The 26,268-nt window shown below is 34.0% G+C and overlaps 3 protein-coding genes across 4 annotated transcripts in view; 1 reads left to right on the top strand and 2 right to left on the bottom strand.

The window, feature by feature from the left end:
- The window catches only part of kat80 (katanin p80), a 94,292-nt gene extending 68,435 nt beyond the window's left edge, over positions 1–25,857 (top strand). The window contains exons 4-11 of one of the 2 annotated variants that reach the window (XM_075298855.1): positions 16,039–16,389; positions 16,461–16,596; positions 18,932–20,098; positions 22,753–22,800; positions 23,086–23,267; positions 24,840–24,929; positions 25,052–25,126; positions 25,307–25,857. In XM_075298855.1, coding sequence (XP_075154970.1) covers positions 16,039–16,389; positions 16,461–16,596; positions 18,932–20,098; positions 22,753–22,800; positions 23,086–23,267; positions 24,840–24,929; positions 25,052–25,126; positions 25,307–25,541 — 2,284 coding nt within the window. In that variant the 3' untranslated portion in view covers positions 25,542–25,857. The remainder of the gene's footprint in view (positions 1–16,038; positions 16,390–16,460; positions 16,597–18,931; positions 20,099–22,752; positions 22,801–23,085; positions 23,268–24,839; positions 24,930–25,051; positions 25,127–25,306) is intronic. The other variant, XM_075298856.1, reaches the window with a different exon arrangement.
- LOC142228429 (peroxisomal multifunctional enzyme type 2-like) lies at positions 1,321–14,096 on the bottom strand. The gene is made up of 3 exons (XM_075298858.1): positions 13,958–14,096; positions 3,259–4,042; positions 1,321–3,193 (listed from the first exon to the last, which is right to left on the bottom strand). The coding sequence occupies exons 2-3, from the start codon at positions 3,956–3,958 to the stop codon at positions 2,109–2,111; spliced, it is 1,785 nt and encodes a 594-aa protein (XP_075154973.1). The 5' UTR covers positions 3,959–4,042; positions 13,958–14,096; the 3' UTR covers positions 1,321–2,108.
- Mfe2 (peroxisomal Multifunctional enzyme type 2) lies at positions 7,307–14,099 on the bottom strand. The gene is made up of 3 exons (XM_075298857.1): positions 13,958–14,099; positions 8,641–9,419; positions 7,307–8,582 (listed from the first exon to the last, which is right to left on the bottom strand). The coding sequence occupies exons 2-3, from the start codon at positions 9,338–9,340 to the stop codon at positions 7,495–7,497; spliced, it is 1,788 nt and encodes a 595-aa protein (XP_075154972.1). The 5' UTR covers positions 9,341–9,419; positions 13,958–14,099; the 3' UTR covers positions 7,307–7,494.
- Positions 25,858–26,268: the final 411 nt, after the last annotated feature.

Here is a 26,268-nt window from a genome sequence, read left to right as displayed (position 1 = left end):
TTCAAATAGCGAAAAGATTACCTAATCACTGTAGTGTTTTTCAGGCTGAAATATTAGCAATAAGAGAGGTGGCGAATTGGCTGAGAAGTAATGTTCCAAAAAATGTGGGCATTAATATATACTCAGACAGTCAACCTGCAATAAAATCCTTGGACTCTGTGTTCCTCAACTCGAAAACGGCCATCGATTGCCGCAAATCTCTCAATGAGATGGCTGAGCAGTACAATATTCTCCTAATATGGGTGCCTGGCCATAGGAACATACCGGGGAACTGCGAAGCCGATGAGTTGGCAAGGCTAGGGACTACCTTACATATTCCAGGGGAACTAGAATTTGTTGGTATGCCCCTAGCTACCTGCAAGCTCATGCTGCGTGAGAAGGCTGTTATGATGGCAAATGTTCGATGGGAGAATTGCAAGGGTTGTAACGACACCAAGCAAATATGGCCCCATTTCAACTTAAACCGCACACTAGATATGCTAATGTTCTCGAGACGTCAGATATCACTCCTGATATCTGCTATAACGGGTCGCTGCCTGATAGGAGATTTTGCAAAAACTATTGGCGCGAAGTATAATGACTATTGTATGAGCTGTCATGATGCGGAGGAAAAAGAATCAATTAAACACCTCTTGTGTGAGTGTCCTGCATTTTGTGTAAAGCGCAAGCAACTTTTAGGAGCATATAGCTTCAGATTACTGGCGGATCTGGAAAACGTTAACTTAAGCAGTCTGCTAATGTTTTTGGAACAATCTGGTTGGTTCAACAAAGAAAAATAATCAAGAAGGTTCAGCGGTTAAAACTAGAAGTGCCCATATGTAATAGGTACTTTTAGTTAATGTGGTATCACAATGGACTGAATAGTCTAAGTGAGCCTGAATCTTAATCGGGCTGCCACTTTAACCTAACCTTAACCTAACCTAGCTCAATTTTAGTTCATGTCATTAAAGTAATCAAGCAGTCTAACGACGTATGGTTTGAAGCTGAAATGATTGAATAAGATTCCTAAAATAAGAAAACCAGTAAGCAAAAACATATTAAATTAACGTAAAAAATTCTCATATTTGACGAAATTTAACGAAAATGAACTAATTTTCATGAACTCAAAGTTGACTTAACTCCGAAATTTTCGTTGACTGCTACACAGAAAAAAATATCACCAAAATTTTTCCTATTCAAATTTTAATTGAATTTTAAAAAAATATTCAATTAAAAATTTAATTGGTTCAACAAATTTGGATACTATCATTTCTGCGATTGAAGACATTTCAATTAGAATTTTTTTTCTGTGTATGCGTAAATAAATTTTTGCGTGACAAATTAATTTTAGGTATATTTATTGACTTTTGATTTCTGATGATTTCTTTTAACGAACCAAGAAAAAAATTGTGCCCATAATGCCAAAATGATAAACCCAACGCACGTCCACACATACATAAAATGCTGCTCTCAAGGCGAAAACATATGCTGTTTGTTTTTCAAATGTCTATTCTCTTGGTTCCTAATGAATATTCTCTTTATTCAAATTAAATAATATTTAGACTTAAACATATCAAATTTTTGGCCTTATCATAAAACAGTTTTCCGAAACAACATACAAGCGGTTTCACAGAAATTGTTCTCTTTTGACTCTTTTGCTGTGTTATATTGATATCTTTCGTCAACTCTCCCGGTTTCCATCTCTATTTCTCTCTATACTCTCTCTGTCGCTTTGAATAAAATATCACAACATATGTATGTTTAGTCGAAATTTGTAAATTTATATATGTTTGTATTCACACATATGATTTTTATGAAACATTCATGCCACAAACATAATATATTCTAACATATTAACATAGATGTCCCAAACATTTAGTGTTAGTTTAGGAACATTACATGTTTGCACTTAAATATATTGTGTTTAAAAATTGTGCCCGAAACACATTTTGTTTATATCGGAACATATGAAAAACATATTTTTCTAACAGTGTATGTACGGTATATTTGTGTATAAACAAAAAAGTATGTTGTATGTAAATAAAATTCAGATTTAACAAACCTCCCATAAACACAAAAAATATCTGAACACAAAAATAATATCAATGCCTATAATATTTGCCCAAAATTTACAATTTGGCAAATGTATCCTTAAGGTCGACATAGGCACCGGTAATGACATTCTTGCCAGTCTCAACAACACTGGTAAGGAAATGAATACGTTTTCCATCCTTCCACATGTCAATCTTTAAGGTTTGTCCGGGCAAAACCGGTGATGCAAATCGTGCTTTGACTGCCTTGAACATGGACGAATTGTTATTGGTATATTTAGACAATACAGCACGGACTGAGAAACCCAATGAACAAAGACCATGTAGTATAGGGGTACTAAAACCAGAGACAGCAGCAAAGCTGGGGTCAATGTGAAGAGGATTTAAGTCACTCGACAAACGGTAAAGAGCTGCTTGATCTTCACTTATTTTGTATTGAATCGACTCATCAGGAGAACGATTGGGAGCTGCAACAATGGGAATGACACCTTCAATTGGGTTCTTTTTTCCTCCATATTTGCCAGCACCCACCACAAAAGTGGAACTTTGATTCTTGATTAATAAGCGACCAGACTCATTATATGAATTGGAGTTGGTTACAACAACTGCACCTGTTCCTTTGTCCATAACATCGAAAACTTTTCCAATGGTAGTCAATTTACCACTCGTGGGGATATCATCACAGATTTCTAAATATTGTTCGCCATGCAGAATGTTGGTCAAATCCGCTTTGCCTGATGGCAAGGCAGATGTTACCAATTTTGAACTCATGCCCAGCATAAGTCCAGGCATAACAAAGAATGTGGGAATAGCAGAAAAATCTGCATGATTTTCGTATAAAAATTTCAAATCATCGGGGTTTTTAACGGTGGCACCAATGCCCAAAGCATAAAGAATCAAATCTTTGGAGCCGAAGGAGAATGTATCCTCAATATCACCAACTTTGCCTTCTTTTAAATTCTTCAATATCTCGAGCATGTAACTACGGCGATTAGTGGCATCCAAACTATGGACTTCTCTCATATCAGTAACTTTGTTCCATTGTTTTTGGACATTTTCAAGTGTGATGGTATCTTGATCAATTGATGTACGTAACATAGCTCCTTTACCACGAAAAATTTGCACTTTGGTTGCCCAGCCAGCAGCACTTTCTATGTAGGTTCCTAAAAGTAAATGAAAGATGTTACAGTATTCCAATTTTCTTGATGTCTCTGCAATCCGAACCTACCAGTATCCTTACAGGATGCATGACATAAATAAACAACAACGGGTGCAATTAATTGAGGTTTCAATTCATTGAAAAGAATATCAGGCAAAATACCCTGAGTCATACGGCTAGCAGCTGTTGGTATTATGACATTGCAGTGGATATTATTCTTGGCTCCTTCTATAGCAACAGTATTGGCTAAGCCGACCAAACCCATTTTGGCGCCAGAGTAGTTGGCCTGGCCGAAATTACCGTAGATGCCAGAGTTGGAGGAGGTCATAATAATACGGCCATAGTTTTGTTTTTTCATGTAGGGCCAGGCAGCCTGAGTGACTTTGAAACTTCCCTTCAAATGGACATCATGGATTAAGTTCCAATCTTGTTCCGTGATTTTGGCAAGACTACGATCTCGCAAAATTCCAGCATTGTTGATGATAATATCAATACGTCCATAGGCCCTAATGGCAGTATCTACAACTTTGTCACCATCAACAACAGAGTTGTAGTCCGCTACAGCTTCACCACCTTTGGCTTTGATTTCGTTTACTACGACATCGGCAGCACGGCTAGAAGCACCTTCACCATTATGAGTACCACCCAAGTCGTTTACTACAACTTTGGCACCGCGCGAAGCCAACAGAAGGGCATATTCACGGCCCAAACCAGCACCGGCACCAGTCACAATAGCAACACGTCCATCATAGCGTAATTGATCCACCATTGTTTTTGATGTGTATATATTGTAGACCTCTTCACTCGTTGCCGGTCTTTTAAAAAATGAGTAAATTTGTTGGCTATAAAGAAACTATAATACATTCTTAGTTCTTTGTTTATTTATTTGTTTTTGCATAATGATAGCAGAAATAATCGCACATTGGGGACAAATTGACAGAATAACTCCGAACAAAAGTCAAATTACTTTTCGGCAGACAACGAACATTTCAATATATTTAATCAGATTTTTAGCACATGATGAGCATTTAATAAGAAGAAAGTCTAGATTAATTTTCTATCTCCCAGCAAAAAAAAAAAAAAAAAAAAAAATTGGAAGTTCTTCCAAAAGCACAACTTTAAAAGCACTTCGAGAAGATGTACTCCCAATGATGTTCTTTATTTTAACTACAGAGGAAGTTCTTTTCATTCAATTTTTTATAACATGTGTTTTCATATTTTTAATGGGTAATTTTAACTTTTTTTGTTTCAAATTGGTTAAAAACAGTTTAAGAATTCATAAAATAGAACGAATTATTTAAATTTTGTCGAAAAAATGCTAAATATTCAAGTTGCTAAACATTTTGTTACCCAGGAGTATTATTTAATACCATTTTTTTCAAACTTCGAAAAATTTTCAAAGTTTTTCTACACGTCGATTTTTTTTAAACATTTTTCACAGTGTGCACTTAATGTGTATTGATAAGATTTTAGATTGAGTAGAGAAGAAAATAAAGATATTTTTCACATAGTTTTGATTGTATAAAGCTACGAAAATTATATCATACGAGTTTTAATAATAAGGACTATAGATTATTTTTCATTGTGGTAGTGGCAAAATAATTCAAAAAAAAAAAAATCTAAGCATTTGTGAAATAAAGATTTTACCTCATTCTAATATTGAAAATCCTATCCATCGGCTCAGAGTCATTATATATATTTTTTTCAAATTTAGTTCTTGTTACATGAATGAAATGGGACTTTCTTCCTATGACCCAGTCATGTCGCAGAAGGCTATGCTAGATAGGAGTGCGTGCTTGGTATCACACACTATGATTATCACACTATGATTATGCAAATGGTAAACTTCTTTCTTATTACTGTGTCGTGCCCGATTCCACAATGGTAATTAGGAATCGCAATGTGTGTGCAGCCACTAGAATCCTGAGAGTAGATAAACAATCGCAGAAAACTTTTGGATGTGTGGTAGAGATGGGTTTTGGGCCACCGCCATATTTCATTTGTCCCAGCAAAAACCGGGTAAGTAGTTACCGCATAGAAATAATGACTTACCACCACCGAACAGTTTCGGCTACCATACATCAGGTTTTCATAGGTACTACCACGTTGTAAGTAAATTTCTTGTTTATTTCAACTTCATTACTGGCTCACATTTTGTTCACTCTTACAACTTAGCTCTTGGTATTGTTGTAAATAAGTATTTTCTCATAGGACATTTTCTTTCGAAAGTAATCAAGGTAATGAGAGTTTTTGCTGACCACTACGCAAATATTTGATAGAGATTTTTTCCAGTATCATTTTCGAAATAACTGGTCCTTTTTTGGAAAAATACTTAAAAAGTAGGGGTTTGATTGTGACGAATAACTTTTTTTCGATTGCTGTCAAATATTTACCCAGCTGTGAGTGCCTGTAACAGACACTAACTTACGAAATATCGGGTTTGTGTTTGCTTACCTCCTATAAAAGAAACTTCAAACACATAGAACAAAAAGCAGAACATAGCAGCTTATGTATGCTTAGTTGGAAAATAACGATGTTTTGAATGTTTTATTTGATGCCAGCCAATTATAGAAGTTCCAGGGAGCTAATCACGGCATTCGATATCGAATTCATAATCGTATCGAAAAAATTGTCGATACAATTAAAAGTTTGGATCACGGGATTCGATCGAAATTTGATGCAATTTCTTAAGCGTTGCCAACAGCAAAAAACGAAGCAAAACAAAATGATATGACAAAATTAAGTTAGCGTCACAAAATAGAATGTAGAAAAAACATGTTTTTGGAGGTTTCAAAGTAAAAAGTAAATTGTATTGCATTATATCTTATGGACCCATACATTCCTCCGAATTCCTTCCTAATTGGAGGATGAGATGAATATAAAATAATTCAGCGACAAATAAGGAATAAAAGTGCACATTGTTATTGGTGTAAGTACATGGGTTTGAAATGGTGTGCACTGTTAGAAAGTCACCTTTTGCAGGCTCAATGGACGATTTCGGCTGGCGTTCAAATGGGAAATAATTTTTGGTGGCATGTCAACGTCAATTCTATCACTTTACAATTGTCTGCCGTCTTACAATTTGTTGCGAGTGGAAACCTTCATAATTCACTATTCTTACAAGGTGGTCCAGAAGCGTTATGTTGTCACGGAATGGTACGGTATTTGGTTGATCACAATTTCTTGGATATCGATCTAGCATGTGCACTTTACATATGGTTCTTTGCCAAGCTGGGATGCTCGCTCCCGGACTCGACTATAACCAATTTTTGATTAACTTTTATTGGAGTTGCATTAGTCCTAAATATTCAAAATATGTTCATTATATGTAAATTTACTACAAATTAGCAACAATTCGAACTAAAACTAATATATTTACTATTCCTATATGGCGAAAACAATGTAAAAAACAAGTGAAAAATATTTTACGATTGCAATTTACCAATCGAAAAAATTGTCGATCCAAAAAACTCGATATCGACTCCCGTGATCCGAAAAATTTAGATTTCGATCAAAAGTTCTCGATATCGAATGCCGTGATTAGCCCCCAGCTTATATAAACTTAAGTACACGTTATCCGACTGGCCCATAGATTTCCCGATTTGCAAAAAATGCAATGTACCCATCGCAAAAAATGCTTTGGTACCCATCGCACAATATCTACCCAAATAGAGTTAAAATAAACAAATCAAACCCGAAGAGATTACGGGTCCGTCAAATAAGCAATATTGATACTCATACTAAAGTTAATGTCGAATATGATAAAATAAAAAATTTAACGTATAAGCTGTGGTATTTATGATTGCGACATGGACCAATTCGCCAATGGAGAATTTTTAGCTTAATAATATAAATACAATATGTGGCATATTGACTGTGGGATAAAATTAAAATAATGTTGATATAAATTCGAAGTGGCTTATTTTCAATCCTCTATGGCTTCAAAAATAGATTGATATAACAATCGACCGATGTTGAAAGAGTACCTTTGTACCCGACAACACGATAGTATTATCCACCTTTAAAGTTTGTACTTGGCTAATCTTATCGCAAACTCTAATCTTAACAGAATCACATAACATACACTTACTCTAAAATAATAAGAATTCGGAGTACATACATGTTGTATTGAATTAGCTTTTTTTATTTAATAATAATATGCACATATTGCTAGTAAAAAAATATATACTATGTACATGAAAATATCTTAAACCAGACTAAATAAACCTCACACAGAAACAAATTGGCTTAACATAACAAACAATGATGCTGCTGCTGCAATGCGCTTACATATTGAGGAAATATTTACAATTTGGCGGATGTATCCTTAAGGTCCACATAGGCACCGGTGATGACATCTTTGCCCGTTTCAACCACACTGGTACGGAAATGAATACGTTTACCTTCCTTCCACATATCTACCTTAAGAGTTTGACCGGGCAAAACTGGGGATGCAAAACGTACCTTGACTGCCTTGAACATGGCGGAATTGTTATTGGCATATTTAGCCAAAACAGCACGGACAGAGAAACCCAAAGAGCAAAGGCCATGTAGAATAGGAGTCTTAAAGCCAGAAATGGCGGCAAAGTTAGGGTCGATGTGTAAAGGGTTCAAATCTCCAGATAAACGGTAAAGAGCAGCTTGATCTTCACTTGTTTTGTATTGTATGGACGAATCGGGGGAACGATTGGGGGCAGCAACAATGGGAACAACACCTTGAATTGGGTTCTTTTTTCCTCCAAATTTGCCAGCACCCACCACAAAGATAGAACTTTGATTCTTGACCAATAAGCGGCCTGATTCGTCGTATGAATCAGCGTTTGTTACAACAACGGCACCAGATCCTTTGTCCATAACGTCAAAAACGGTACCGGTAGTGGTTAATTTTCCGCTTGTGGGAATATCATCACAGATTTCTAAATATTGTTCGCCATGTAGAATGTTGGTAAGATCAGCTTTACCGGATGGCAAGGCAGATGCTACCAAATTAGAGCTCATGCTGAGCATAAGACCAGGCATAACAAAATATGAGGGAATAGCGGAGAAATCTGCGTCGTTTTCATACAAAAATTTCAAATCGTCGGGGTTCTTTACGGTGGCACCAATGCCCAAAGCATAAAGAATCAAATCCTTGGAGCCAAATGAGAATGTGTCTTCAATATCACCAACTCTGCCTTCCTTGAGTTTCTCTAAAACTTCAAGCAAGTAACCAGAGGCCTGGCTGATAGCCTCCAAATGCTGAGCTTCGCTCATATCAGTAACCTTGCTCCATAGTTTTTGGACAGCTTCCGGTGTGATAGTATTTTGGTCAATTGAGGTACGAAGGACAGCACCTTTTCCACGGTAAACTTGCACTTTGGTGGCCCAGCCAGCAGCACTTTCAATGTAAGCACCTAAAAATAAATCGGGAATTGTATTACAATTTAACTAAAAATAGCAGTTATCACCTACCATTATCTTCACAGGATTCGTGGCATAAATAGACAACAACGGGAGCAATTAATTGAGGTTTCAATTCATTGAAAAGCATATCAGGCAAAATGCCCTCAGTCATGCGACTTGCAGCTGTTGGTATAATAACGTTGCAGTGGATATTGTTCTTGGCACCTTCAATGGCAACGGTATTTGCTAAACCGACCAAACCCATTTTGGCGGCTGAGTAGTTAGCCTGACCAAAATTTCCGTAGATGCCAGAGTTGGAGGAGGTCATAATAATACGGCCATAGTTTTGTTTTTTCATGTAGGGCCAGGCAGCCTGAGTAACTTTGAAACTTCCCTTCAAATGGACATCATGGATTAAGTTCCAATCTTGTTCCGAGATTTTGGCAAGACTACGATCTCGCAAAATACCGGCATTGTTGATGACAATATCAACACGTCCATAGGCCTTTATGGCTGTTTCTACGACTTTGTCACCATCTACAACAGAGTTATAGTCGGCTACAGCTTCGCCACCTTTGGCCTTGATTTCGCTGACTACAACATCGGCAGCACGGCTAGAAGCACCTTCACCATTGTGAGCGCCACCCAAGTCGTTGACTACAACTTTGGCACCGCGAGAAGCCAAAAGATGGGCATATTCACGACCCAAACCAGCACCGGCACCAGTTACAATAGCAACACGTCCATCAAAGCGCAATTGATCAGCCATTTTTTGTATTGTTGGTGTTTCGAATTATTTCCCCTCCTAGCTTGTAGCTGGTTGAATCAAAACTAAGTCAATTCGTAGTCTAGAAAGAAATTAAAACACATTGCTAATATTTATTCAACTTAAATTATATCGTCAAAGTTCAATTTTACTTGTACTTTCCTTCTACCCGCTTGTAGAAAGTGTTTGCCGCACTTCGCATCGATAAAGGTTCGTTCAAGTGTTTATGAATAGCTTCGGTAATATGTTGTTTTTCTTTTCTGAGAGATTATAGGAAAATAATCTCCGTATGAACTTTGATAAGCTTTTTGATTGAGCGCGGAGAAACAAATGGAATTCTATAAACAACTTTCATTGGATGAAGTTAAGAAACTTTACCCATATTATTTGAAAACAGAAATCATTTACACTAGCTCTTCTTTATTTAGGTGAGATTTGGTTGGTATTGATCGCTTCTAGAAATACCTTTTTCTTTTTATGTGAATATAAAGGAACTGAAATCTCTATAGAACATGTACTATAGGAAATGTAGAAATGCCAATGTATGTTCTCAATATTGCGGAAATCCATTACTTGGAGCAATTACAAGTGAGGGAAGTTATTAGACTACAGTAGATAACGACCATACACTGTTTTAAAAATTGTTTACAACGTGTTTTCTGCTTCACTTATAGTGTCTGATATCTTTCTCCTCTTCCGATTCTTGATCCTATATTTCACTTATTGCCAAAAATTAATAGAAATAGAACAATGAATAGTTGCCGTCTCATAACCAAATTTTCTTATAAGAATTAGTGTGTAAATATAAAAATAGCGATAGGCGGTAGAAATAAAATTTGGACAAAATTTTCTATAGAAATAAAATTTTGACAACATTTTCTATAGAAATAAAATGTTGACATTTCCTATAGAAATAAAATTTTGACAACATTTTCTATAGAAGTAAAATTTTGACAAAATTTTCTGTAGAAATAAAATTTTGACAAAATTTTTTATAGAAATAAAATTTTGACAACATTTTCTATAGAAAAAATCGTATATAAATAGAAATAAAATGTTGACGGAATTTTCATTATACCCTGCTCCACACTGTGGAACAGGGTATTATAAGTTAGTGCATATGTTTGCAACACCCAGAAGGAGACGAGATAGACACATGGTGTCTTTGGCAAAAATGATCAGGGTGGGCTCTTGAGTCGATATAGCCATGTCCGTCTGTCCGTCTGTCCGTGAACACATTTTTGTAACCAAAGTCTAGGTCGCATTTTTAGTCCAATCGACTTGAAATTTAGCACAAGTATGTGTTTTGACTCAGAATAGATCCCTATTTTGGAAGAAATCGGTTCAGATTTAGATATAGCTCCCATATATATATATATATATATATATATATATATATATATATATATATATATATATATATATATATATATATATATATATATATATATATATATATATATATATATATATATATATATATATATATATATATATATATATATATATATATATATATATATATATATATATATATATATATATATATATATATATATATATATATATATATATATATATATATATATATATATATATATATATATATATATATATATATATATATATATATATATATATATATATATATATATATATATATATATATATATATATATATATATATATATATATATATATATATATATATATATATATATATATATATATATATATATATATATATATATATATATATATATATATATATTTCGCCCGATATGGACTTATATGGCCCCAGAAGCCAGAGTTTTACCCCAATTTGGTTGAAATTGTGCACAAGAAGAACAATTAGTACTATAGTCAAGTGTGCCAAATATTATTGAAATCGGTTCAGATTTAGATATAGCTCCCATATATATCTTTCGCCCGATATGGACTAATACGGTCCCAGAAGCCAGAGTTTTACCCCAATTTGGTTGAAATTTTGCACAGGGAGTAGAATTAGCATTGTAGCTATGCGTGCCAAATTTGGTTGAAATCGGTTCAGATTTAGATATAGCTCCCATATATAGCTTTCGACCGATTTACACTCATATGACCACAGAGGCCAATTTTTTGCTCCGATTTAGTTGAAATTTTGCACAGGGAGTAGAATTAGCATTGTTGCTATGCGTGCCAAATTTGGCTGAAATCGGTTCAGATTTAGATATAGCTCCCATATATATGTTTTTCTGATTTCGACAAAAATGGTCAAAATATCAACATTTTGCTTGTAAAATCGCCGCTGCTTAGTCGAAAAGTTGTAAAAATGACTCTAATTTTCCTAAACTTCTAATACATATATATCGAGCGATAAATCATAAATAAACTTTTGCGAACTTTCCTCAAAACTGCTTCAGATTTAAACGTTTCCCATATTTATACCCTGCCCCACACTGTGGAACAGGGTATTATTTTTAATTAACATTGTGTTCCACCCTAGTGCATTAGCCGACTTAAATTTTGAGTCTATAGATTTTGTAGAAGTCTATCAAGTTCTGTCCATATCGAGTGATACCCAGCAAAAACTAGGTAACCACATCTCATTACAATTGACATTACCAGGAGTAAAGCTGTCATTACACGTTGCATTACATTGCGGCGAGTTATAATGACTAACTTGTAATGACAAAAATAAATACTTCTCGGTAATTTTCGAATTGTTATTCTCAAATTTTTAGGCAGTTGTAGTTTATATAATTATTCACATAATCGAGCACTTACATAAAAAAATCAAAAAGAATATGTAATGTAACGGTAATTCTGAAGATTTTTCCGTTAAGAATTTTTTATCACAAAGATTTCATAATAATTGTGTTTAATGACATTATCATATTATGTTTTAAATAAATGCTTTCTTATACCTCATTGACATTACACTTCCAAAATGCGCATAAACTAAATTTCAAATGCCATTTGCCTTATAAAAAAGAGACTTAAAATCCAGTTTTAGTAGATTTCGAACCTTATGTGAATTGGCTATTGGATATATTATAACGTAATTCACGAATCCAACTCCCTTACACAACGTACATTTATTTCTATTTTAAGTGTGAAATTAATTTGAGTGTAATCTTATTTAGATTATTTATTAGACTTTTTCTTTATTTATACAATATTCGTTTCTATTCAAGTAGTTCTCCTATTACAGCACCACTCGCCATATTTTGATCCATTGTAATCGGCGATAGAAATCAATATTTTCGAGATTTGGTTGCCTGAGACAATAAGTGGCTATTTTGCAAGCTTTGGTGTATCTACGAATAAGTCATTACATATTAGGTGATTATATGCTTTAAATGCACTACTTATTTTATGGCCGAAAGTATGCCTGGGGAGAAGTACTTTCCTCCTAGGACATGCGTATGTAAATGTAATCCGAAGCGATGCCAATTAATAAGTGGTTATTAATTTTTATATAGGCTTACCTACAAGATTACCGGGTAATGAGAGTTTTTGCTGGGTATATTTAAATGTATGTATTTGGGACAAACCTATATATAGCACCCAACACATTTGACGGATGTGATATGGTATCGAAAATTTAGATCTACAAAGTGGTGCAGGGTATAATATAGTCGGCCCCGCCCGACTTTAGACTTTTCTTGCTTGTTTTAATTTTTGTGTTGGTCCATTTTGTCAAAGTTCTTTGTGAGTAATTTATCCCTTTTTAAAAAAGTAGTAACTTTCCCTTTCCGCTAAATCGTTAAAACATTTAAAATTCGACACATTTACAACTCAAGGGATATTTATACAACCAAAAAATTATCGCTATTAGGAGAGATCATAATTGCAATATTATAGCAAATACTGAAATGAACTTCTAAAATAAAATAATAAAATATTTCTTTGGAAGAGAAAACATTTTTTCTATAGTAACCACAAAAATTTGATAAAAATCTTCAAAATAAGTTTTTTTTTTTAATTTTGGTAGATATTTAGTAAAATTATCTTCAACGGTGATGGTGTCGATAAAATTTTCTTATGTGTTTTTTTCTTATATGAGTTGTCCTTATATCCGTTACCTACTGCAATTAATTGAAATAGAAATAGGGATAAATATTTATGTCTGGAAGTTAACATATTATTTTTTACAAAATTAATGCTTTATTATAAATTTTATAGGGCGATAGAACGAAACCTCTCGGAACCCACCCACCATCGTCTAAATTTCGTTCATGTACTATATCGAACGTCTCACGAAAATTGTTCACTTTTTGGGTTTAAGTTTGAGAGGTTTCACTGTATTAGTTTGACTTTCGAAATAATTGTGGTGATGGACTTCGTGGAACTTAACCTAGCCCATAAAATAATCCACACCTGTTTTTTGCTGGTATGACATCCCTAATTGGGCGAAGATTGTTTTTGCACAATTTCTCTTTATCTACTTAGACAACATGCAGGTCGTTTGAATCCTATTTCCCCTGCCTACATGTATGTTAATCCGGTGTACTTTAAATTAATTGGACTTTGAGCGATAAAATATTTTCACAAACCGGCTTCACAATAATATAAAAGTTCATTAAAAACACACCCATAGCCAACAAAGCTAATTTCTCTTCCTCTCTGGGAACTTACCAAGTTTTGCAATGGCAATCGGGTCTTATCTATTGTGTGTTTTGATAATTCCTCGGATGATTTAGCAACTTCCAACTGGAGATAACTTCGCTAAACATTAAATGAAAGAAAAATAGAAAACTGGAAATGCAACCGTTCCGATTGGCTATTGATTGGTGACTACCAAGTTAATGAAAATTAGTAAATATGGGTACTGATATCGGTTACATGAATACTTTGGTTATCGATTATAATACGCTTTACAAAAACATAATCGAATACATACATTTTTCGACACCATATGGCAACGCTGTGTATGAACGAATTAGTGAAGACGCGAACCAACCAAAACACTTTTACCAAGTCACGACCCATATAGTTATGTTAAACCTCAGAGGTTTGATAATGATTGAAATTCAACACGATTTCACCCATCTTCTTCTAACTGCTTATTAAATTCATAAATAAAATATAGTTCGACATCTAAATCAATTTCAGTTAAAATACGAGTAAGAATTAAATCTAGATATTTTTTGTGAGCGTGATTTTGCAAAAATTTTATTCACGCACATTCCTGAACCGATTTTATTACTCACGCACGACATATTTGTTTTAGTCCCATTCACGCACATTGATGAGATTTGTTTCAGATTTTATTCTGATTCACGCGTGTCACGCGCACACCTCTACTGTAAAGGCCAGTATGTTATAGGGCCGTCATTTGGCAATTTCATATCGCTATCTTACTCAGCAAACCATTTTAAGAATTTTGATTAGATTAGGTATATTTTTGTACACTTGTGTTAATCCTTTTGTACTTCATCGTTTTAAGTAACTTCTTTAAAATATAAAGGCATCCCAATTTTTATCAGATAAACGCGATCTTGTCATATTGTCGCCCGACCTTTTATCATTTCTTTTTATTTTATTTTATGTTTTCTGAATGAAGACTCCAATTTGTTAATAAATAATGCTAAAAAGCCAACAAATTTAACAAATTGGAATTAGTTTTTCGTGATCCCAAGTGTGTTATGCCCAGTTATAATGCCAATTAAAAGCCACTATTCCTGTCTGTTCATCGCCATCAGATTTTCGCGGTTTCCTACGGTTCTTTTCGTCCCATATCAACTTAACTAATGTCCTCACCATAGTTCCTCATATTTCACGTGAATCCTGTAAAGATATGAAATCAGCGAGAGGAGCAGATATGCAAGGACATTTTGTTCCACGAGCGCCCTCCTTAGCCCACACATCTAACTCATTTCCCTTTATTCCGCACCCCGCCTGAAAGATACTGCAGTCGCTTTCTAACGTATATGACACCCTATGCATACAGGATACCTTATGTAAACTAGGAATTTATGCATAGGGTATCCTCCCCCTCTTCCATACTTGGTATAATCTACTTCTTATCGTGATAAGCATGTTCAGTCGACATGTCTGCAAAGAGTGCTTTCCGGAATATCTAATATTTTAAGTATCACGAGTGTCAACACTGTTGTTATCTTTATGTGCAAATTGGGTGGACAAACTCCCACCAGTGCCTCTGAAGCGACAGTTTCATATTTTACAATTAATTGATTCAAAAGAGTAACGTGGGAGAAAGCTTTTTTTCGGCTCGAAAACCGAATATAGGAGCCACCTTTTTACCTTACGGAGTTATTGTCCTAATAACAACCTAATTTGGATACCTACCTGCATTTCAAAATTCGATATTACCCCTACCGCTACCATAGGCTCTTAAGTGACACTTTAGCAATGGTCAACTGTGATGACACATATCAAAAAAGTTTAAAGTATTATAAATAGTATTGCAGCATTTAAAATATTTATTTCTTTTTTGAAATCTGATATTTATACATTGGACACGTTCCATTATTTCAAAATCTACGCATATTACTCGTAAATGTATATGGGCGGTGTCTTTAGAAACTACGGATATATAATCTTTATTTTAATGTATATATAATAATAGTACGTCGTACTCAGGGTGAGATCCTCGGGTCTCAGCATAAAAGTCTTCATATTAAAAGAAATAAATAACAAAAAAAAATTCGTACCTTTCTAACCTCTCATGATATTTTGTTTATTTTATTTTACAGGCTATGGGATGTAAGAAATCAAAACAGTTGCATGAAAATCTATCGAGGACACATTTCACATGTCAATTCAGTGAAATTTTCACCCGATGGCCTATGGATAGCATCTGCTGGTACAGAGGGTTCAGTCATCATTTGGGATATACGAAAGAGTAAACAAATTATGGAATTTTGTGATAAACCAGCTGGTGCTGCTATCACATGCATACAATTTCATCCATTTGAATTTCTATTGGCTGTGGGTCGTGTCGATGGCACTGTTAGTATTTATGACTTGGAGACACAATTATGTGTTACACGAACAGATGCCACAAGTCTATTTTATGGTCATCCCATTAAGTGCGTTACATTTAGGTAAGTTAAGAGAATGTTGGAATTTACGTTGTATGGAATTTCGAATTTATTTGATTTTGTTTTCGTTTCAGTGATAACGGTGAATGTTTATTTGTGGGCACATCAGCGGTTATATCGATTATTGGTTGGGAACCAGATCGTGAATTTGACCATATCCAGTCAGCATGGACAGCATTGGGTGATATGAAAATAGTTAACAGGAGATTGGTAAGAATTGTGAAATATTTTTTTTCGTTCGAATTAGTGTTTATTAGATCTCGGAGATAAATTTGAAATATAACTTGCCGACTTGAATACTCTAGTTGAATATTGCAGTCTAGCAGAACACAAAATTTTTTTTCAGCGGTGATTTAGGTTTGTTTTTGCAATTTCTTCTCAGTCTTCGAAGCACCACCGATCATATTATCTGTATTAAAATTGATTGTTAATGGATGAAAGGGAATGTACACTATTCTCCACTAGAGGCGCTGTTATGTTGGTTTTTTTTATACCCTCCACCATAGGATGGGGGTATATTAACTTTGTCATTCCGTTTGTAACACATCGAAATATTGCTCTAAGACCCCATAAAGTATATATATTCTGGGTCGTGGTGAAATTCTGAGTCGATCTGAGCATGTCCGTCCGTCCGTCCATCCGTCCGTCCATCCGTCCGTCCGTCTGTCTGTTGAAATCACGTCTGTTGAAATCAAGCTATCGACTTGAAATTTGGCACAAGTAGTTGTTATTGATGTAGGTCGGATGGTATTGCAAATGGGTCATATCGGTCCACTTTTACGTATAGCCCCCATATAAAGGGACCTTCAGATTTGGCTTGTGGAACCTCTAACAGAAGCATATTTCATCCGATTCGGCTGAAATTTGGTACATAGTGTTGGTATATGGCCTCTAACAACCATGCAAAAATTGGTCCACATCGGTTCATAATTATATATAGCCCCCATATAAACCGATCCCCAGATTTGGCTTGCGAAGCCTCAAAGAGAAGCAAATTTCATCCGATCTTGCTGAAATTTGGTACATGGTGTTGGTATATGGTCTCTAACAACCATGCAAAAGTTGGTCCACATCGGTCCATAATTATATATAGCCCCCATATAAACCGTTCTCCAGATTTGACCTCCGTAGCCTCTTGGAGGAGCAAAATTCATCCGATCCGGTTCAAATTTGGAACGTGGTGTTAGTATATGGTCTCTAACAACCATACCAAAATTGGTCCATATCGGTCTATAGTTATATATAGCCGATCTCCACTCACACAAAAATTGGTCCATATCGGTTCATAATCATGGTTGCCACTCGAGACAAAAATAATCTACCAAAATTTTATTTCTATAGAAAATTTTTTCAAAATTTTATTTCTATAGAAAATTTTGTCAAAATTTTATTTCTATAGAAAATTTTGTTAAAATTTTATTTCTAAAGAAAATTTCGTCAAAATTTTATTTCTATATTTTTTTAAATTTTATTTCTATAGAAAATTTTGTTAAAATTTTATTTCTATAGAACATTTTGTCAAAATTTTATGTCTATAGAAAATTTTGTCAAACTGAATTATATACGTATTTGATCGATCTTTTTTGATTTAATATAACATATATGGACTTACATACAATTTAGAAGACGGTGTTAGGAGGTTTTAAGATACCGTGCCATCGGCAAGCGTTACCGCAACCGAAGTAATTCGATTGTGGATGGCAGTGTTTAGAAGAAGTTTCTACGCAATCCATGGTGGAGGATAAGCTTCGGTCTGGCCGAACTTACGGCCGTATATACTTGTTATATCTATTTTAGTTGGTGTAGCTTGTCTGCCATTGCATACCTTATTCGAATCCGTCTTTCCAAATGACTGTGTTCAAAGACAAATGACATTATATTCACTGGGACAAATGCGGAAAAGATAAATCTTGAAATTTTCTTAATAAAATGGTAATATTATTTAATAGCCATAAAACATTAATGCGTGCAATCCCAATCAGTAAGGGAAATGCAATTGTCTCAAAGGTAATCAAAAGATAAAACTGAGTTTCAGTTATACTAGTCAGAAATTCTGAATTATTGAAGTAAAACGAAGATAATTTTACACATTTTATGAGCCAAAGATTTACTACATCATATACCCTTTTCAATTCTACGTAAACGTTAGAAGACCACTAGTCTATTTTGCTCAACATCAAAATCCATAGCCTATTTTCCAAAATATAAAAAACTTTATGCAAATTCACATACATTCGTCTGAAAAATAAAGTTTGGTTCAATTTTCACCTATTATTTATTTATTTAAATTATACTAAACTTATAGTAAATATAAGATGAGTATGGGAAAATAGAGGGAAGCTTTAACAACTGAGGCCATCAGCTATTTCACCTATTATATGAGAACGTTTTATTTAAATTTATGGTGGTAGTAATATAAACTTCACTATCCACACTTGTTTAATATTCGCGATATATATATGTATTTATGTATATGTAAATTATTGGAATTTATTTTTGCTCTCTTTACAAGTCTTTCACGTCTCTGTTTTTCCCTTAATTTCAGATTTGTGGCACTTATGAACAGGACTATGTTAGCATTTATGCTTTGAGTGTAAATCGCGTATTCCCATTCTATAATCCCTCCAATAATACAACACCCGCCTTTAGTCATAATTCTACAACACGTAAAAGTTTTTCACGAGGTAATCAAAAGTTACGCCTATCGATTGGTGGTACAAAACCGTCCCGTTTGGTCGAAGAGAATGAAGATAATCGTAGTCCGAGTATTGATGGCCACTCTTCGCCGAACCTTAGTCTGGAGTTGGTAGATGAAAATCAAGTAGAGAATGCCATACATCCGCCCATGCCACCTAATGCCAATACACATCCTCTCAATAATGGTCATGGCAACATTTCGGTGAATAGTAATTTTACGGATTTCGATAATAGTTTCAATTCCATGAGCAGCAGCAGTGTTAGCATAAATGTGCCCATAAAAAAAGTGACATCGTCTTCGCCGTATCATTATCCGTCCATAGCTTCTAGTGCAGCCTACAACAGTTTGGGCGTTTTGAATTTCGATGGACCCAGTTCTTTGAAAATGCCCGGTGAACGTGGTGATCTCTATCATAAATATGATCATTTCACAGACCCGTTTGCACAGGAAAGTGAAATAAATTTCAATGAAAGTTTCCCGCCTGTCATTAACAACTATGATAATACCGAAATGGTTGAGGATTTCCCCATCAATCAAGGCTCCACAATACCACCGGGATCATCATCATTGGCAGCGGGACCCACCAATGGAGCCAATAGCAATTCGGTGAGTTCAACAACAAATTCAACACATTTTGTCCATCCACCACCAAAGAGTATCAAACCAACTGTAAAAACAACATCACACATTACAAAACGTACCACGCAAGTATCAAGTGGTGGTGTCAAAGCGAGTGCTTCCTCGACATTTCAACAACGCAATAAATTGTCGCAAGTGTCCTCGGTTAGCACAACTGAACTGCACAAAATGGATGATAATATGCTTATTAAGAAATCCGCTTCCTCACACATTGTTGTAAATAAGAACAAGGCACATGTGAATAAAGAAAATGCACGAAATAAAAATATCACAGTGCAAATAATAACTAAACCTCCCACAAGATCAAGAACATCGCTGGAATTAAGATCACCACAGAAACAACATCAGTCGGCCGCAGCACAAAGACAAACACAAGTAAGTTTCAAACGATTGGTAATGGGAGACAATCTATTTTTTGGGAATACCGGTTTTATGTTTATCTTTAATCTATGTGTTCATTGATATCAATCTGTGATGGTAGACAGGGATAAAATGGTGATGGGACGGGACATGTTTGTTACTGCTATTATTTTCCCATGAGAGATAAGTTGAAATTCAATTTCTATAAACGAATAGTAGGAATGAGATATCGTTATTTGAGTACTAAATGAATATTATTGTACTATATTAATGTCAAAATATGAAATGACTTCTCAAGAATGGGACAATTATCCAAAATTAAAACTTAAATCCAAGGAAAACATTTTAAATATTTCTTTATTTTTATTATTCTGAAAAAAAAAAAAAAAAAGGAAATTAGAACAAAATTGTTATACAAATATTTTAAAAAATTTTTGAATAGCAAAAATGTTTCCTAAAAACTCATTTTAGTATATATATGGTCTTTAAGTCAAAGTGGAATAAGATTGATTAAGAAATGACGGTAATATGGTAGCTTTTGTAAAAATATTTAAAATATTTGTATCCTTATTTTATCAGATTTTTCGTTCTGGTGCTAGAAAACCCTCCTTTTTCAAATTTCATGAAGATTGGATAAGAATTCTTGCCCATATCCTTCGAACAATATATAAATGGTCAGAAGGACAGATATCAATGGTAGGATGTGCTCCAGAGAGACTAATATCTGTATAAATAAAAAGTTCACCACCGTAGTAGCACAATGAACTGAATAATTTAAGTGAGCCTAAAATTACGGACTGCAACTATACCAAACCTAAAACTTAAAATATCCCTTCAAGATTGTTTGCTTCGGATTTTGAGGATTTGAAATTATTTTTAAAATTCAATAGAATTCGGATTTCAATTTATTGGTGGGATTGATCACTTTTTTCTGAGGTTAAGGAAGAAGATGAAGCCCTCGGAACATACAACGGTTCCGGACGAACAAAACATTTTTCTTTCAGCAGTAGTTTATGTCACCCCTAGAATTCACGTATGGAAGAGTTTCATGTATTGTGTTTTAAAATTTCTCCGACCGACAGTTTGTAAAATATTGATAAAAATTTTAATAAAATTTGATAAAATTCAGAAATTCGAAGTAAAATTGTACCGACAATGCATTACCCAGTTTTTATCGATGGATGACCCTCAATGAAAATTTGAAATTCCTTTACTTTTAACATTAAAACATATGCAGAATTATTAAAAGGAAGAATAGGGCCGGGGGAAGTCCTTTACTGGCAAACAAGCCAGTACTCCTTTTATACCCTAGGTGTAAGATGGGTAAAATATTTGTAAAGTTATTGAACCATTCTCCACATTTCCTGCGAATTTTTAAGTGGAGGTATCCCCATTCTCAATATACCGTAAAATTAACCATAAATTGTTTCTTGTCAAATAGGGGAGGTGCCCTCCCAAACAGCCCGATTTCTATCACTACAGAAGTCGACTTCGGGTTTTTGATTTTTAACTTCATGGTTAGCAGCTAACACAGTCGGTTTTGCTTAGTCGAATTATTTGACATTTCGATTCTCTTTTGCCAACCGTAACCATATAATATTGGGAGCCACCGTGGTGCAATGGTTAGCATGCCCGCCTTGCATACACAACGTCATGGGTTCGATTCCTGCTTCGACCGAACACCAAAAAGCTTTTCAGCGGTGGATTATCCCACCTCAGTAGTGCTAGTGACATTTCTGAGGGGTTCAAAGCTTCTCTAAGTGGTTTCACTGCAATGTGGAACGCCGTTCGGACTCGGCTATAAAAAGGAGGTCCTTTGTCATTGAGCTTAACATGGAATCGGGCAGCACTCAGTGATAAGAGAGAAGTTCACCAATGTGGTATCACAATGGACTGAATAGTCTAAGTGAGCCTGATATATCGGGCTGCCACCTAACCTAACCATATAATATTAAGTTTTCCCGTTTTTATTTAGCCCCATTGCCAACCTTCAGTGAAAATTTCAACCAAATCGGAGAACTTTGGTCCAATTTTGGTCGAGCAAAGGAGAGGTTCCCTGAGCAGATATCAGGAAATTAGGCAACTTATTTTCACCATACGGTCACCCACTACGTTCTCTGAAAATTTCATGTAAATCGGTTTAGCAATTTCTGAGCTTACCCGGAGCATACAGACAACCATATTTCGGCTTTTATATATATAGATAGATAGAAGAAGTCCCATTATAAGACCGCAATAATTAGGTATGAAAAAAATTAATTAATTATATAAATATACTGAATATTTGAAATAAAACATGGAATTATTTTAGTTTAGTTAAAAACAGGTTGTTAGTAGATATCCTTATATATGGGATTAAATGAAGATATAAACCCATATGTATATTGTCCGCCATTAGCTCTTACAAACCTAATTTACCTTTTACAAAATGTGTCTTAGTTGTATGGATTATTTTTCGGGGAAGTAGTGTCCATAATTCTCTTTATAGAAATTGAAAAGTCAATATCTCTCCGCCAATTGTATACCATCATTGAATTTCCAATATCCAAAAAATAAAATTTAGTTTAAGTTTATGACGGGGTTTTATGGTTAAAAGGTGTTTTGTGTGTATTTGCTAATTGTTAAAATCCATTTTTTGCTTTTTCTCTTTTCTTTTTTACGACTTACAGCGCATTTCTAGTTATACCATGGATAGTGCTAGTAATGGCTCAGCAAATGTGTGTACCCTACTATTTTATATACTATATATGTAGATATATTGATTGATTCTATCACTGATAATTGTTGATCTTTAGTATTTAAGTTCGACAATGACCTCTTTGTTGAATAGTAACATTTGTATTTGTATCCTTGTAGTATTGTAAAACTTTGTTATGTTTTATTCAGTGTACATAGTATTTGTTTATCTCTATGTAAATTCTATTCAAGTTTGATCTTCCTGTTTTTATGGTTGAGTTCATATATACTCACATATATACTAACAATTTGATCATCATTTACAGATTCCTATAAGTTATCGTCCTGATGCATCTTTACTTACCCATACGGGTTTTAATCAGAAAAGCTTTAATAATCGCATGGATGATGTACCAGAAATTGAAATGCTCTCGGCAACACATGAACAAGTCTATCAGGAGCTAAGTAATCGTAATGCAACATTACAGATTATTCGAAATTCAACAAGGTAAGTCGAATGGATTTTATTAAGTGCATAATAATACACATTTTCCTAAGAAAACAATTTTCTTCCAAAATTCTTAAATTTACCAGCGAACTTACTTAGTGAAAATGCCGAACCCTTTATCCGAAAAGCTAAATAAAGAAGTTAATATTATATGATACTAGTCCCGAAAAACACAATGGCGATCTAAATGTTTGAAAATCGATATATCAAATGGAAACCTCAATCGAATTATGTGTTGCCTTAAAACTCCACTTTGAATATCTGTCAAACTAAAAATGACAATTACATTATATTTGTTTTATTGACAGTTAATTAAATTGTTCACACGTCACCAAAAGAATTTTTGTCTGAGTTTATTCCTAAAGAAACGTATTCCCCCATGTTCCGATATTCGGAATCACTAATCGCTAGAATTTTTTTTTTGTCTTTCAACGAACAAATCGAGACAACCCTGGACTTCAAACCAATTTAAATTTGAACTTCTTATATATTGTCAAATTGTACGTTTATATGTTTTAGGATTAGGAATATATCGGCAAATGAAAATTTTGCGATTTGCGATTCCAAACCCCGGAACATGGGGATTATGTACATTGGAACACAGTTATAGCGTTGCTAGAAGAATAATGGTATATTTAGTACCGTCGAACTTAAAAAGACGCGATTCTACATTTACAAAGTCTTGATAAATGTCACTGGCATTTCCCTTCGAATCACAATGTTCTTTCAACTTTTCGATTTTTTAAAAGTCGATTATTCGATTTCTGTCACTACATTACGTGATTTGGCTATATTTTGAAGTCGATTTCGGCTTACTGATTTTCGACTTCATGGTTAGCAGCAACACTGTCGGTTTTGCTCAGTCGAATTATTTGACATTTCGATTCCCTTTTGCCAATCGTTACCATATAATATTAAGTTTTCCCGAGTCACTGTGGGTTCGCCCCTAAGCCTAAAGTCTTTCAAATGTAAAACCGAGGTACTTTATGCAATTACAAAAAATTAGTCTAATTTATAGACATCCTTCGTCGGTTTCAGTGCATATGTAATCCTCGTTTTTTTTTTTTATTTTTTTTGCCCATTTGAGAGTCATGTGGAGGGTTGAATCTCTATGGTATCTTTAATTTTATCTAAGAATTGCACCATTTTGTACGTTTTTCTTAGTCTAAGAAGAGCAATTTCTCATACCTTTGAATGTCTGTTTGCTTTTAAGTGGCTAAAATACAATACGAGCAATCAACTCCATTAGCAGTTGGCAATGCTTCATTTCGAATGTACGCTATTGAAATTTGAAGGCTCAAACTCAAAGCAACGAAAGCAAGCCAATACAATATTTCTGGATTTAAAATATCTGAATTAGTTGAGATGTTGGTTTTGTTGAGATAGCCATCGTGGTGAAATCGTTAACCTGTCTACAATACCAAGAAACACAATGGCAGAATTTTTATTCACGAACCAAAAATTTCGAATTACTATTATTTTGGAAACATATTTTTATTTTGTTGGTATATAATAATTTTTTATATTGTATATAATATTTTTTTTTGTATTATTTTGTTGTTTCTTCTATAGATCTCACGATGTCCTTTCCGCCCTTAGACAGGCCATAAAAATGGGTAGAACTATCTTTGTAGATCTTCTAGGAGCTATATTAGAAAAAACGTAAGTTGATATATTACCCCCCTAAATATAGAATCAACCATTGACCGGAATAGTAATTTTAATACCGAGTACTATTTTGGACCTTTTTACTATAATATGTTCATTTTGTTTTTCCTTTTTAGGGCATCATGGAATTTAGATTTGTGTATTTTACTACTGCCGGAAATTTATGAACTCCTTCAAAGTCAACACAAATTGTAAGTAAATTATACGATTATTGGTATACGTGCCTACGTGTTTGTCTGCCAATATCGGTTCATAATTATGGTATATGTAGTAATGCTATTGTGAACGAAAGTCTTTGGTAGAATTTTGTACGATATTTATGGTGGTGTGTACAAAAGATAATAATAATATTTTTTACTTGTTTCTTTCAGTCATTACACAAGGGCTTGTGATACTCTACGTGTTATATTATCAAACTTCTTGCCAATTATTCAGGATAACCTTGATCCATGGGTGAATGGTTTGGGTGTTGATGTTAGTCGTGAGGAACGTCATCGTAAATGTTTGGAATGTCAACGGTGGTTACTACAAATTCGCAATTTGCCAGAAACAAATCATTTTGGCAGCACATTGACACAGTTACAAAATATGATTGTTAACATCTAATTAATTAAAAAAAAAAAGAAAAGAAAAACAAACATACCTACCACAATTCACCACCATAACCATCATAACCATTAATTCACTCACCCATAAAAACACGCTTAGCTAGTTTGTATTAGTGTTTAATTTTATCTATTTTTTTTTGTTTAATTTATTGTCATCATTCATATACAAAAATGTTCTTTTATTATTTTTTCTGTATTTTTTTTTTGTTAATTTATTAATTTAATTTGATTGTCCTGTAAAAGTGGAAAGTTCTAAATACATACTCAATCAGAGGAAACATATTATATTAAAAAATCATTGATTCTAAGAAATACTTTACGTCTTTGCTATTTTTTCCTAAAATTCGTTTTTTGTGATTCCTTAAATTGGTTGATAATAGGAGCTGCAGGCAGCAAAATTACTAAAATTTGTATTTTAAAAAGAAACTGCTCTGTTCTATAGTTTTTCCAATATCACACCCAAAATGATAATAATAAGCACCACAATTTAACTGATCTGATTTTATAACACCAAAACTTATGTTTATATAGTAGATTTTGTAGATAATTTTTAATAAATACAATTTAATTTTAGTTACTAAACAAATGAACAACGTAGTCCCAAATTAACCTATGTTTTTTTAGTTCTTACCTAAAAAATTTTAGTAATTTACTTTGTAGCGTTTATATATAGAGTTGTATGTATGTTTGTATAATTTAATTTCATTATTATTTTGAAGTTTGTA

Source organism: Haematobia irritans, chromosome 3 (assembly GCF_050003625.1).
Source record: "Haematobia irritans isolate KBUSLIRL chromosome 3, ASM5000362v1, whole genome shotgun sequence".
NCBI lineage: Eukaryota > Metazoa > Arthropoda > Insecta > Diptera > Muscidae > Haematobia > Haematobia irritans.
The sequence above is the reverse complement of the archived record's forward strand: the minus strand, read 5'-3'. Positions and strand labels throughout refer to the sequence as shown.